Below are 15,321 nucleotides of genomic sequence, written 5' to 3'. Positions count from 1 at the left end.
ATGGAGTACCATTGAGTTACAAAGAAGGAAATCCTGCCATTTTTGACATAAATGCCTTGAGGGCATTGTGCTAAGTGAAATAAGTCAGAAAGAAAGACAAATATGATAGCATTTATATATAGAATCACTATATGACATCACTGTGTATTTTGTCATTATATGATACCATTTATATATGGTATATAAAAATGTCAAACTAATAGAAACAAAGAGTATAATGATGGCCAAGGGGTGAGGGAAACATTGGTCAAGGACACAAACTTTCAATTAGAAGAGGAACAAGTTCTGAGGATATATTACCAGCATTGTGAACAACATAGTAGTATATACTCAAAAGTGGTAAGAGATCTTAAAGGTTCTCACCACACACACACACACACACACACACACACAAAGGTAATTATGTGACTGATGGAGGTATTAGGTAGTGTTATATTGGCAATCATAATGCAATATACAAATATATTAAATCAGCATATCATATACCTTAAACTTATACAATGTTGCATGTCAATTATATCTCACAACAAGTTGAAAACCATACACACACCAAGTTGCAAGTCTCTGAATAATTATCAAGTGAGCATGTGAAGTGCTTAGGACAGACTACATTAGTGTACCCGTGATTTAGATTTAGTCGTTTTCCTTACTCAGCTAAACTCTTTAACACATAACTTCAAAGTATTTCATCCTCTAGTTCTACAGACAGCTTTCAAGGGTTAGTTTTTAAGCTTGTCTTTATCTGACCCTTAGTTTGATTTCTCTACATCCCACCATCAGAGGGGCAAGTGGGAGAGGGGCCAGGGAAGGGGTAAGAACAAAGAGAGAAGGAAGCGCAATGAACTGCGTTGATGGCCCATGGGTTATTCGGTGGTGATACAGGATAGCAGCAATACCTGATGGGGGAATCCCAATGTTACCTCAATTTAAAAAAAAAATTAATAAAAAAACCATATTAAAAAATTACATTCTTAGCTATATTTGCTTATTTTTACCCATACTAGACAGTTATATTAAGAACCACTGCTTAAAATATAAATATCAATCATAATCTGTTCCACCAGATACAATTTTTTTAAGTACTGACTGTATGATAATTAATTTTAAAATTTCTGTTGATACAGAATACTTTTTCTTACATAATTCAAGCATTCTTTTAATACCTATAAATAGGAAAAATCCACTTTTGTCTTTTTATATAATTTTTTTTTAAGATTTATTTTATTTATACAAGAGCTGCAGTACAGGCCAGAGGTGTGGGGGGGGCTGAGAGGATCCATCAGAGACAGAGTGGGGAACAGAACAGGCAGAGTGACTGAAATACATTGCTGAGGGGAGAAGCGGGCAAGATAGGAGAGGTCTGCTGCTCCATGTGGGTTCCTCTGAGGCCTGCGGGGATCGACCAACACTGCAGAGGCTGCCGACAGCTTCACAGCACTGAGCTCAACTGCCTGCACCAGCTATCGTATGTCTAAAACCAACTATTACATAATCATGTATCTGATCAAAAATATTTTAAAATATTCCAAATTATTTTTTAAAAGGAATTTAACTAGAATGTTAATATTAGACATATTATAGCTAACATTGCTTAACTTTATAACTGGAATAAATATTGGAAAGTAAAATGACCACAGCAATAAACCTGACTTTTGGAATTGAAGCCTTGTTATGGTCTATGACTTGTGAGAATATGAAGAAGTGGGAAAATGAAGAAGTCATTTAACTTTTCTAAAGCTCCATTTTCTCATTGGTTTTCTTAAGAGAAATACAAAAATTGAGGTAGGCTCAAATTGAACAGGATGAACCATAAAAAGAAAGAAGAGAAAAAGACAAGAAAAGTCAACACCATATAAACTACAAAATGGTAAACAAATGTTAGTTATTTGTGGACTGCTGGTAAACACAGTCCCTAACTCTATTCAAATTCTCAAATTTGCAAAACTGTATTGCATCAAGAAATCTACTGCAGGACCCATAAAAAATGTGTTTTCTGTCCAGACAGAAGTATCATTTTTAGTCCTCTTTACTTCTTTTAGGGACACTAAGAGAAAAACATCCTTTCAATTCATTAGGAGCTAAGGAAATCTGCATCCATGACAAAGCCAGGAAACAAGAAAGTTGCATTAGTATTTGGTACTGGAATCACTATCTGAGGGTTTTTTTTTTTTTTTTTATATAGAGGCATTTTATTTATTTATTTTATTTGTTTGTTTTGTTTATACAAGCACTGGGTACAGTCAGAAGTGCAGGAGGGTGAGAGAATTCACCAGAGCCAGAACGGGGAGCAGAGCAGGCAGAAGGACCAAGGTACACTGCTGAGGGGAGCAGTGGGTGGCAGGAGAGGTCTGCACACCATGTGGGACCCTCCTCCGGTGGCCGGGGAGCAGCCGGGGATTGAACCAGCGCCGCAGAGGCCACAGGCAGCTCTGCAACCCAGTGCTCAACCGCTGCGCCACCGGGGAGGCCCCACTATTTGAGGGTTTTAGCTTAGCATCCAGCTGAGAACACCAACGCTCATAAAAGCACACATTTTAACTATTTAGGCAGATCTCCCAGTCACTTGTCTACTAGTTGAGACCATAAAATTAAACTCAACAGTGCCAAGAGTCTAGGTGTTATAGATATGGACATATATATAACTGCAAAGGGACATGTGACCTGACAGGAAGTTTGCACACTCACTTATGTTTTTGTGAAAAGAATAATTCAAACTTCAATAGAAGCAGCTTCTCCAGTTAGAGTTACCAGCAAAGATAAGCAGACTTCAATGCACAAGACAGAGGAACTGGATGTGCTGGAGGAAAGCCTCGGGTTTAATAAGGAAGCTTTCACAACTGTTGACATTCAGTTCCAGTAGCACCCTGGAGAAATGCCACATTTCTCCCTGGCCTCTTAAAGTGTCTTTACTGGAGGAAAAAACATTCCTAGCATGATTCTCTCAGCTACTTATTCAAGGATCAAAATAAATATAATAAACACATAACAATGGTATCTCAAAAATTGTTATAGGAAATTTACCTACAAGTCATCTTTTATAACAGTTCTTATCCCATTTATCAGAGTTGATATTTAGCCTGATAAATAGGAAGCTTCTTGGATGGAGTAAAGTCAAGGAGGTTATTTTGGAGCCTCTAATACAATGCCTAGAGTAGATGATATATAAGCAATTAGTAGTTGAAATGAATTTTAATTATTTGTGATAAATGCAAATAGAAATCAACAATAAGTTTAAAAAGGTGAGACAATGGAAGTGTCAAAGATTTTGAGAAGCAAACTACCTTATCCAAATATTTATTCTATAGGTAAAAATCTCATCATTGTAACTGCCAGTGTATTTCTAATATACTTATCTTTTATAAAATAATAAATGTAAGAGCCATATTCTTCATTTCCAGGAGCAGGAGAGAATGCTGTCTTTTGACACTGAGTGGGCAGGTAAGCAGAGTACTTGTAAAGATAGTCAAAGAGAAAAGGTGCCCTCACTGGTACTGCTTCTTCATCTTCAAACCTTCCTGAATGATACTTAATTGCATTTAAATAGTCTTGAACACAATTGGACAATGCTGGAGTAAGGAGGGGGCTTAAAGAATAATTGTTACCTGACAGCAGATGAGAACTCTGAGGGGCACAGCTATAGCTGCAGTCAAGTCTCTCTTGGCTTGACATTGGAAAGAAGTCCATGACTCAAAAGGACTGTTGCTTGGACATGAACCAGGGAAGGCATTAGTAATATTAGGGTTTTCATTATAAATAATGTTGAAATCTGAGCAAAATATACAATTACTGTAGGTCATCAGTTCTCACATAGAAATAACTTTGTGCTGGATATTTATTCACTATAATAAGAAATATCAGAAAGGGATTTTCTTTTATACAACATTCCAAAAACTGTATATAGTATAGTCAAAGTCTCTTATAAAACCCCATTTAGCCAAAGTCTTATAAGATCTCAGTTCTAAAAGAAATACTGGAAGATTTCTGACATGTGGAATATAAAGAAACAAATTCAAGGAACACACAAAACTAAAACAAAACAAATCCTAGAAATTTGAATGCAGAACTAAGGCTGCAGAGGGAAAGGGTGGAGGTGGGAAGGAAAGGGGCCCAAAGGGACTGTGGTAGAGGATTAGGGATGTTTTGGTGATGGGTGGGATGTAGTAACATATATCGACCTAAAAGAAGTGTGAACCTATACCCATAAATCATGTACAATGTCATAAACCAACATTACCTCAATAAAAAACAATACAATTATAAAGAATTAAAAAAAAAAATCTGGCTCTAAAATATGGCAGTTTATTGAAAGAAAAAAAGAGAATATGTTCAACATCACAGACCATGGGGAGAGAGCCCAGTATTCAAACTATTAGAACCTCTGGGACAATGGAAATTCTCAAAGAAGCCTCTTGGTTGTTTTGATGTTGGTTGAATAGTGTTTACTAATTTTTTTTTTTTGGTCCTTTTTTGACATTTATTGATGAAGTTAATTATGAACTTATTTAACTTGAAAAAAGTGTGCTCAATATAAAAACTTCAAAAATATAGTAAGGAAAAGAAATTTAAAATAACCTGTAACACCCACTGCATTACACTACCTTCTCCCACCCTCCTCTCCCCAGGCAAAGAACTGTCCTACTAATGCTTTTATTTTCTAATAAGAAAGGGGTTGAAAGAGGTGGGTCTTACCTGAAATTATTGCAGCCCAGGACTACTCCAACTATGTTCTTGCCTATGTCATGCACATCACCCTTAACGGTAGCCAACACAATAGTGCCTTGATAAGGGTCCTGGAGAGTAAGTCAAAGTCAAGTCACTAAGCATTGCTGTGGTCATTTTAGAGTAGATCACCAAGTTCTCTAGAGCTAGTCAGGTGTCAGCACAGAAAGCAGTTTCATATAACCAAGACAATCTCAAGACTGATCTAGAACACTAATCATAGGTTCTAAGAGTAGAACACTAAGCCCAATTATTAGTTGGTTAGTTCAGTGGGCTTCAACCAAGCTCCTGGGTTCCAGCATCACAAAGAATAACTTAAGTTCAAATACAAAACAATCTTATAGTTGAAGACCATATCCTTAGTCAAAAAGCTTGTCTGACAAATGTTTATTGTTAGCAGTAAAGGGTAGAAGGAGGGCAGAGAAGAAGGAATTGTATGTGTCTCATCAGAATCTGAACAACTATGATAGGCAAATGTAATACAGAGGGGCATTTGATCCTTCTTTCTTTTTTTTAAGATTTTTTTTTAATTTAAACAAATACCGGGGTACACGCCACAGGTGGGGGGAGGGTGAGAGAATTCACCAGAGACAGAGCAGGGAGCAGAACAGGTAGAAAGACTGAAAGCACTGCTGAGGGGAGCAGCAGGCAAGACAGGAAAGGTCTGCCGTGCCGTGTAGGTAGCTCCTGGGCTGGCCAGGAATGAAACTAGCATTGCAGAAGCTGTGGAAAGCTTCACCGCACCACGCTCAACCTGCTGTGCCACTGGGGAGACCTAATCCTTCTTATTTCTTTAACACTTGTACAGTATGCTGTTAGCATCCCTGCTCCTTCAAGAAAAAAAAAAAAAAAAAAAGGAAAAGAAAAGGCATGTATGAGGGATTTTTATAAACACTACATCTCTGAGTCATTCACAAACTCAGATCAATTTAAGATTTCAGAATTAGGGGCCAAAGCTGACTGAGCTTCACAGGGAGCTAAACAAGGTCAAAAGCATGGTGATTTACTATGGTGGTGCAGCCAAAAAGAATTAAATTGAATCCAGAAGTAGTGCCAAGGACATTACCAGCATACAGAGAATACTCAATTAATAGATTTCCCAAAACCAAACATTACTCAATTTCCTCAAGGACAGGGACTAGTCTTTATAGGTAAAGTGTCAAGCACAGTCCCTGGCACAGAGCTGAATGAATGAATTGGTTTTGTCTTGAAGTTATAGGCTTTGTAGGAAAAATTATGTTCATATTAAAAATTTCATAAAGCCACATTCAAAGGAAAATCCCTGTGTATTCTGGTTCTTGAGAAAAGAGTTAGCTCATTTCTCTATTTTATCTTCCATGACAAGCATGGCTAAGCCCTATGGCTTAAGTCACTACTCCCCAAAACAGTAAGACTTCAGGGTCAATTCATCACAGAACCCACAGGCTTGGACAAAATGACTTGCCTCTTCTTCTACTGTTCCAGTAAGTACTTTGCTTTCTTCTCTTTCTTTTTCCATGAAGGGAATAAGGTGGCCAACAGCCTTTTTCATGACCCGAGCTGATTTTATAACCTGGAAAGAATACACAGAGTCAGGGACCTTTACCAAACAAGCTGAATGGCTACTAATGGCCACTGGAGACATTTCAGTACAAATTTAAGAGTGTGAGCTTTGATCTCAGGTCAACCACACTGGAGTCCACTTTGGATGGTACAAAGGATGAGGAATGAATTCCCTGTGGGGAAAGCCAACAAATGGGAAGGAACACAAGGCTAGAAATCAAATCAAATGCTGCAATTTCTATTCTTTGCAACTCTTTCTGCATGTTATTTTTTTCTCTGCCTAAGCTCACTTCTCCAAGTTCTATACATGCTTTAAGTTTCATACTTCTCTACCATGAGCCCTTCACAGCCTTCTCTTCTCAATCCCTAGGATCATAATTCGTTTCTTATTAAGTCTTCTGCTTTAGTAAGAATAGTAAGTCTTCTGCTTTAGTAAGAATAGTTCATCATGAGTGCTAAAATTCTTGGGTGGAAGTATGAGAAATAGGAGATTTACACAGACTCAAAGTTTCTCCAAGTAAATTTACAGTGGAGAAACCCAGCAGACGCCATTAACCAAATGATCAAAGTTAATGAGCAGCAACACAACAGGCATGATATGATACACTGAGAAAGGCACAGCATCACTCTGAATGCTGAGTGCTTTGGGTTTTTACCAAAAATAAAAAAAAACAACAAACTCAGAGTGAGGGTTAGTCTACAGCTATCAAACTATACTGTACTGAATTCTTCAAAAGTCAAAAGTCTAAAGGAAAGATCGAGGAACTGCTAGAAGAGACAGGATAAGAGCAATTGGGGTCCTGGGACAAAACGAGAACTATGGACAAACTGGTGAAAACTGAATAAAGTCTTTAGTGAACTGTACTAGACCAATGTTAGCTGCTGGTTCTGATCACTGTACTATGGCCATGTAAAATGTTACCCGTAAGAGAAGAAGTTGTACGAGAGAGATAAGAACACTTATAAGCTGCATTTGCAACTGGTTAACTCTAAGTCAACTCAAAACAAAACATTCAAATAAGTCAACATCATGAAAAGCCAAAACTGAACAAATGCTGGCGAAGACTAAGAAGACAGGACAATGAAATGTTCCTTTTCTTGACTGTGGTGATGGTTTCACAAGTGTATATGTATTAAAACTTACCAAATTATATCTCTGGAATATGTGCAGTTTATTAAATGCTAATTACAAAATAACCAAGCTGTAGTGAGGGATGAATGTTCTAAGGGGAAATGGGCTATCAATAATTAAATACCAAATGAGTAAATAAAAAAAAAAAAAAGAACAGGGTCTTTTAGCATTCGTATGTTCAGAGCTGCAAACCCAGATGGCTCAGTGGTATTTATTCACTGATGTAGCCTCTGTAGATCAAAATAAGGGTTGTGGTTTTACTTGAAATATTATTTAATGTACATCACTATTTAAAATGGTAATGATTTTTTTCAAAATACTCATCCTTAAAACACTGGTCAAATCAAATATTAGTATTATTAACTTGGGTTTAATTTTAATTTGAGATGGGGCTGGGGAAGAGCATGTTGAGGGTAAGTGATGTGCAGAATAGAAAGATTAGAATGTTGAGAATTTTCAGAATACTACTATCACATCCTCTCTAAAGATGCATTTTTCCAGATTACTCCTAAATGCATTTGATTAATGACTAGATTTCTATGCCCCTAAGTTCTTGCCAAAATTCAAACCTGAGAAACATATCCAAACTTACTATTTATGAAAGAACAAAGACCTTTTATTTCAACTGCAAAAATCCCCCCCTGCCCTCTGCCTTTTGCCCACCTGAGGAAGAAACATTTTTCCAGCTCCAAAAAGATCACCAACAATCTTCATACCATTCATCAAAGGCCCTTCAATGATATTAAGAGGTCGGGGATATTTTTCATGATTTAACCGGGCTTCCTCAGTATCCTCAATAATATGCTTTTCAATGCCCTATGAAAAAATTAGGGGGAAAAAAAAATCACATGAAAAAATGGGTTATGTCCAAACAGCCAACAAAGAATGAATTAAGAAAATGCTTAAAGAGTGTGAATTTTGGAATCAGATTTAATGGGTTCATATCCTTATTTCTTTTTTTTTTTTAAGATTTATTTATGCATACAAGAGCTGGGGTACAGGCCAGAGATATGGTGCGCGGGGTGAGAGGATTCACCAGAGACAGAGTGGGGAACAGAACAGGCAGACTGACTGAAATAAACTGCTGAAGGGAGCAGCAGGCGAGTGAGGAGAGGTCTGCTGCACCATGTGGGTTGCTCCTTGACTGGCCAGGGATCAAACTTGTGCTGCAGAGGCTTCGGATTGCTTCATAGTGTGGTGCTTAACCCCTTGTGCCACCAGGGAGGCCCTCATATCCTTATTTCTATCACTAATTTAGGCAATTTATTAGGCCTCAGATTCCTAAATTAAAATACCACCGAGTACCTTACTTCAAATATTTATATAAGGATTAAAGAAGACAACCCTAAGTCCTTAACTGGTCTTACTGAAACACAGTAAGTGGCCAGAATAAGTGAAAAAAAGGAATAATATGTAAAGTTCAAATTAACAGTAAAACATGCTTTTTATCTTAGCAGTTTAATCAATTATATATTAATAAATATCCCCTATGAAATCAGCATGTTTTTTCATTATAATGTCAGCAGGCTAGAGGGAGAATGACCACGGGTGAGACCCTTTGATGAAGCTGCAATGTGTGAAACCTCTATTGACTTACCCAGCCTTCACTCAAGCCCTAGTTCTCTAGCAGCACCCCCAGTTCAATGGTCTTGGATGTGTTCCACAACTTCCAATACTGTGTATTTCTCATCTTTTGCACTACTAACTTTGAAGTGAACAATTTTTTGTTGTCCAGATCTATCCTGTGCACTATGTGATATTTAGCAGAACCGTTGGCCACCGGGTGCCTGTGACACCTGCCACACCCAGCTGGGACAACCAAAACCGTTTGTGGACTCTGTCAACTGTGTCAGAGGCGAGATGGAGGTAAAATCATCCAGGAATGGTCTAAGCAGTCTCCTCTGTCAGCTGCTAGCAGCTCTGCTCCTCTAGCGCCCACCCACTCACTGCTCCCACAGCTCACCTTTACGAGGGCATACTCAAGACGTTCTTCAACAGGGCCATTCCTCCATTCATCAGTCTGGATGACTTTCTTCCCTCCTTTGCCATGAGTCTGAATTGAAATTAGGACAGAGAAATGGGTATAACAGATGTTGACTCAACTATTTGGCATCAAAAAACCAATGCATTATTCTTCCTTTATATTTCCAGCCCCTAGTAGAGTATCTGACACAAGTAAGATCTCAGTAAACCCTTAAGGGAAGGAGAGAGGGAGGGGGAATCTTTTAGAATTTGAGCTTTCTAGTAGATAGAGTGAGGCTCCATTTTTTTCTTTCCTAAAAGGTAACAAAATAGAACAGAAGATTTCTAGGAGAGTAAGAGAAGTTACATTTGATGAGCTTTAAAAGCTTTCAGCAAAGATCATCATGATTCCAGTCAGACCTCATCCTGGAGTACAAGACAAACTATACTCAAAGACTTCAAATCATGAGGCAGGTAGAAACACATGACGGAAAGCTGCAAGAGAAAGCATGGGCAAGAGCTGGATAAGCAGATGACAGACACTGGCAGACAATGCAAACTAGACCAGGAATTTTGAGGAAGGAGTGATCATCACAAACTGGGGTGGTGAAGAGAAACTTTGAAGACAATAATAGATTCCACAAAGGGACAAAAATGCAGAGATCACAGTACATAAGGTGAACTGCATCACCTTCTGCATCTCAATTGGTGGCACGAGTTACCCAAAGCAGAAATGTAGGTGTCATTTCCACTCACTCCTCACCTTCAATCAATCACCTCATCCTAATGATTACACCTCTTCAATATTTCTCTCTACTCAGATTCTATTTTCATATTCCATGCAACAAACCAGTCTCTATAGCACAGAATCACCTTGGTTTCCAATGCATCTTCCGCAGAAGGATTTCTCCAAAATACAAATCTAGTCAAACAATTCCCATGTGAAAAACATAATCACAAGTTCTCTACTGTTTCAAGGATATAACACCAACTACTTTCCCTGATCTGATTTCGCCAATATTTTTATCTTCCGCCACTCTCTCCATCATCTCTTTCACCTCTGGGCATTCACATTCATCGATCCAACATGCATTTATTCAGCATCTACCCTGCTAGATGCAAACACTCCTCCATTGGCAGAGGCCCCCACCAACACTGCACTCCAATCCCAAGCTTTATCCCAGATAACATCTATTTATCTTTTAGGTCTCATCTGACCTATCATTTCTGGAAAGATTCATTGACCACCTCTATTTTTTGGCTCAGGGTTCCCATAGCATTCTCACAGCACTCTGTACTTCCCCTATCTTAGCACCACACTGGGTTACAAACTGCCTTTACATACTTTTGCATGTCTTACCAAACTGTGGGTTCTGTAGAAGGCATAGTTCGCTTATTGGTTAGCTCTTCCAAGTTCAGTAAACCACATAGCACAAAACAAGAACTTAGAAAATCTTAGCTGTATGATTTAATGCTGAACAAAAACAGATTTTCTAGAGCAATGTGTGTGCAGGATAGTAGAGGTAAATTCAAAGGATGCCAGACATCCATGTTAGGGAATTTGGATTTACCCTTCCGGCAATGCAGTGACAGAGAAGTGGGGGGTGACGGGCGGGGCGGGGGGGGGGGGAGGACACAATTCAAAATTCTGAAGCTACAGAGTAATACTCGAAGTACTATTTTCAAGCGAGCCCTAGAAGGGGGAGACTATTTTAAGAGTCCATGGTGAGAGCCTGGACACAAGTGGTGGTAACAGGAAGGAATGGCAGACATAATGGCATTAAGTAATGGGAAATGTCTAACATAAAAAGGGAATAATTAATAGGGAGAAATCTAAGATTTAGGGCCCAGTGGTAACTGAAATAATGATGACATGAAGGTTTTCTCTCAGCTAAAAATCAATACCTCTCCCATGTATAGAAAAGCCTAAACAAGATGGTGATTTAAAAGAATTGCTTATAGCATTATTCACAATAGCCAAGACATGGAACAACCTAAATATCTGATGGATAAATGAGTAAAGAAAAACTATGGTGTGTGTGTAATGGTATTTTCCAACTTCAAAGAAGGAAATCCTAGCATTTTCAACAGTGTGGACAGAACTTAGGGCATTACACTAAGTCAGTCAGATAGCAATAACTACCTGTATGCTCTCACTTACGTGTGGAACCTAAAACAAACAAACAACAACAACCAAAAAACCCTCATAGATACAGAGAGCAGGTAAGTGGTTTTGAGAGGTGGGAAATAGAAGGTGGGTGAAATAGGTAAAGGTAGTCAAAACTAACAATTCCTGTGGATGTTATGTACTGCTGGTTACTACAGTTAATTATCCTGTATCGTAGATATAAAATTTACTGAGAGTCAATCTTCAAAGAGCTCATTATAAGAAAAAAAGTTGCAGCTATACTTGGTGATGAGTATTAACTAGACTTATTATGATGATTTACAATACATCCATATATCCAATCATTAATTTGTATATTTGAAACTAGCATAATGTCGTATATTAATGACATCTGTTTAAAAAAACAAGAATTACAAAAAATTACAAAAAAAGTAGTTATATTTTCTTACCTTTTATTTAAGGGATGAAACAAAAAGCTAGAACTGCGCAGTATGACAAAAAATAAAAGAAAAAAATCATTTAAAAGCTCACATTTATATCACTTAATCCAGGCAAACACCATTTGTTCTCTTAGCCAGATAATCAGGCAGTTTCCGCCTGTGGGACAGTTTGATGTGTAAAAACAGAGTGCTCCAACCACTCTTGGAAAAAGGTTCTGGTGTGTTCACTGAAAATGCCAGTGTGCTGCACATTTGGGGTGGGGAAAGCACAACACGTGTATGGTTATGGATAGTGGCATATGAGGCGACAGTGAAGACCAGTGTTAGGGACTGTAAAGCAACCAACCCATTCCTGGTAGGTTTATGAACGGTTCTAGCAGCCACATGCTCTTCGCCTGTTGTTTGTAGTCGCTGTACTCCTCCGTACACTCCACTCCTCCACCCTCAACACCGCACTACCACCACACCACACTCTGCTGCACCACCCTTATAAATCAGTCTCTCAGCTCAGGTATACCCACCTACGCATGCCCACACCCTACTCCAGGTGCCCGCCATCAGGCATGCACTCAGGACCGCAAGGATCCATCATCTATCTTGATGGCGGGAGGGCAGAAAAGCCTGACATTTTTCCTTATCCTACAGGGATGGCAATAAATAAATCACCCGATGAATAGAAAATCAGTACTGAAAATGAACTGCAGTTCTATACACTAGGATAGAACAGACTGCAGACATGCTGTGGAAGCTCATCAAACAGAAAGCTACCAAGCAAACCTGCCAATCAACTATCACGTCGGTCTGGATACTCATATCTGCATCTACTGCTCTGGAGGAGCTTCTGCTTCGCCGGGACCTCATGGAGATCTGTAGCACCAGCAAGGCACAGGGCAGGTTCTCTCTCAATCTGGGCAGATGGATAAAGGAGAGTCCAGAAGCCCTCAGTGGCTTTTTCAGGCTTTAATGCTCTTTATATACCAATTGCTGGGGGGTAAGCCCACAGGCTGGCAAGGCAGGGAGGTGGGGGGCCAAGAGGCTGTCAGGCCTCCCAGCCCCCGGCAAATCTGCACTTTCTCTTCGGGCTCTCTCTGGTGTTCTCTTGCGGTCTCTTCCTCTCATAGCTGTCGCTTGACCTCTTGTAGCCATTCAGCCATAGCCGCCCTTATAGCTTCAGCCTCCAGGCTCAGGTGTGCCCACTTACACATGCCCACACCATACTCCAGGTATCTACCATCAGGCATGCGTGCCCCGCGCCTACGCTCCCAAGCACCTCCTGCATTCAAGGTTGTAGGTGATAGCCATAATGGCCAGCGGCGTAAAACCTGAAAAATTCACTTACCCTACAAAATATGTGCTGTTTCTGATATCAAGCTAGAGTGGTACCAAAGGGAGTAAACTGCTTGCTCAAGAAGAAGCCAAAGAAATCATGAACTCCAATGGTAATGAGGAGGATCCAAGCCAGATCATGTGTAGGATAAATGAAGATTAGGCTTTTTACACCATTGACCTCTGTGGCCATCATCCATTGCCCTCATCTTGTTAACGCAGAAGGTGTGTTGGCGTGGGGTACACATAACTGATTAGGGACACCTGAGCATGGGTGTGCACACCTGTGCCTAGGAGGGCAGGGGTAAAATGGTGGTGTCACCCTAGGGAAGGGGGCTCAAGTTGCTGTCTCCCTGCTGGCTTGTTTCCCCTGTTTACCATTAAAGCCTGTGAAAATGATGCCAAGGGCTCCAAAAGTCTCCTTCAAATTGCCTAGAACCTATGGTGAACATACCCAGGCTGGGATGGTTACAAAGTATCAAGAAATAGATGACTTTTTTTTTTCCAGAAAAATATCAAGAATATTCTCTTAATCTAAGGTCATTCAAGAACCATCCAATTCAGAACAAAAGTCCTTTTAGTCCACATCCTAAGAAGTCATGATCTCTGTTAGGGAACAGCTTAATAGAGAAACTCCATGTGAATTACATAGTGCTATAACATCTGAAGCTTTTTATTATCAAAAATGATTTTCTCATCACAGGTCAGTCTGAACCAAATTAGAAAAATTATTTTTCAGTAAAGTTGATTAATCTGCAAAACTGGTGTTAGAGATCTTAGGAAGATGAGAGATGGGGCTCTTTTCACCCTTTGCAAGAATGTTTCAGATAGGAATGTGAGGAATTCATCATAATACCAGAAAGAGGTAATCATTCTCTTATAAATTAAAAAAAAAAAATCCTCAACCCTTATTTACCTTAGAATATTCCCACTTTTCATGCCCATTCCATTGTGTGTACCCTGAGGAACTGCCACAGATCTGGCAACTCCTGGGAGCTACTAAAGTATGCCTCCTTTGATTATTTATCCCCTTAATGGTAACAGAAGTCACCTTGAATGTACAAGTTTAGCCTGCTTGATGGAGGGGTCAACGGCTTGTAATGAGTTCTTGTGGTTACATTAAGAGGAAGGCAATTTCTTACATGATGGATTGTTAAACTCTTGCTATTAAACTTAATTGTTATTAAGCTTATCCTCATTATGGCTGTACCTAGGGGCAAAACCTCTTGGTAGCTCAGCATGATATACAGAAACAAGAACTTGTAAACAAATATTAAAAGTGAACACAAATGAAAACAAGCGACAGACATAAAATACAGAGCCAACAAAAACCTTAAATGAAAGAACCCTAAGTGAGAGAGCTGTTTCATCTCAATAGCAGAGGATACAAAGAAATAGCACATAATTTGATGGGTTGATTAAGTAGTCTAGTGTATGTTCATGATTACAGAAGCTATAATGTCCTTTTAGCCTTCAACAGAATCCTGTCTTAGTTATTAATAAAGGCTCCTCTACCCCCCATAGTATCCATGTCTTAGTATCCAAAGAATGAAAGGGTTAAGCATTTTGTCTACATGAGCGGACACAGTCTTAGGTAATGAGCTAAGAAGTAGAACTTGATTGTATTTGCAACAAGCAAGACTTGAGACTTAGGTCCACCTGAGAAGTCAGAATTTTTTTTTTTTTTTTTTTGTGGGACCCTCGCCGGTGGCCGGGGAACAAACTGGCACTGCAGAGGCTGCGGGCAGCCTCGCAGCCCAGCGCTCAACTGCTGCGCCACCAGGGGAGGCCCCAGAAATGTTTTTAAGGAACTGAGAGGAGGGTCATGTGTTTATTGGTTCAAAGTCTAAATTCCAATCAGCTTTGCTGAGTCTAAGACTAACATGAGCAGTTACAAAAATCTAAATAATGCTACCCATAAGGCTGATAAATCAAGAATACAGGCAAGGGCCTCCCCAGTGGTGCAAGGGGTTAAGATGCAATTACAAAGCTCTCCGCAGCCACTGCAGCACAATTCAATGCCCGGCCGGCCAGTGAGGGTCCCACATGGCGCAGCAGACCTCTCCTGTCTC

The 15,321-nt window shown here is 39.4% G+C and overlaps 1 protein-coding gene across 1 annotated transcript in view; it reads right to left on the bottom strand.

The window, feature by feature from the left end:
- Positions 1 to 15,321, bottom strand: part of MTR (5-methyltetrahydrofolate-homocysteine methyltransferase) — a gene marked incomplete at both ends in the record, with an annotated part of 91,157 nt that overhangs the window by 30,327 nt on the left and 45,509 nt on the right. The window contains 4 exons of the mRNA XM_084253115.1: positions 4,690 to 4,790; positions 6,164 to 6,271; positions 8,057 to 8,209; positions 9,357 to 9,446. Coding sequence (XP_084109241.1) covers positions 4,690 to 4,790; positions 6,164 to 6,271; positions 8,057 to 8,209; positions 9,357 to 9,446 — 452 coding nt within the window. The remainder of the gene's footprint in view (positions 1 to 4,689; positions 4,791 to 6,163; positions 6,272 to 8,056; positions 8,210 to 9,356; positions 9,447 to 15,321) is intronic.

Source organism: Talpa europaea, assembly GCF_964194135.1.
Source record: "Talpa europaea genome assembly, chromosome: 14".
Lineage (NCBI taxonomy): Eukaryota > Metazoa > Chordata > Mammalia > Eulipotyphla > Talpidae > Talpa > Talpa europaea.
This window is presented reverse-complemented; position numbering and strand designations above follow the sequence as displayed.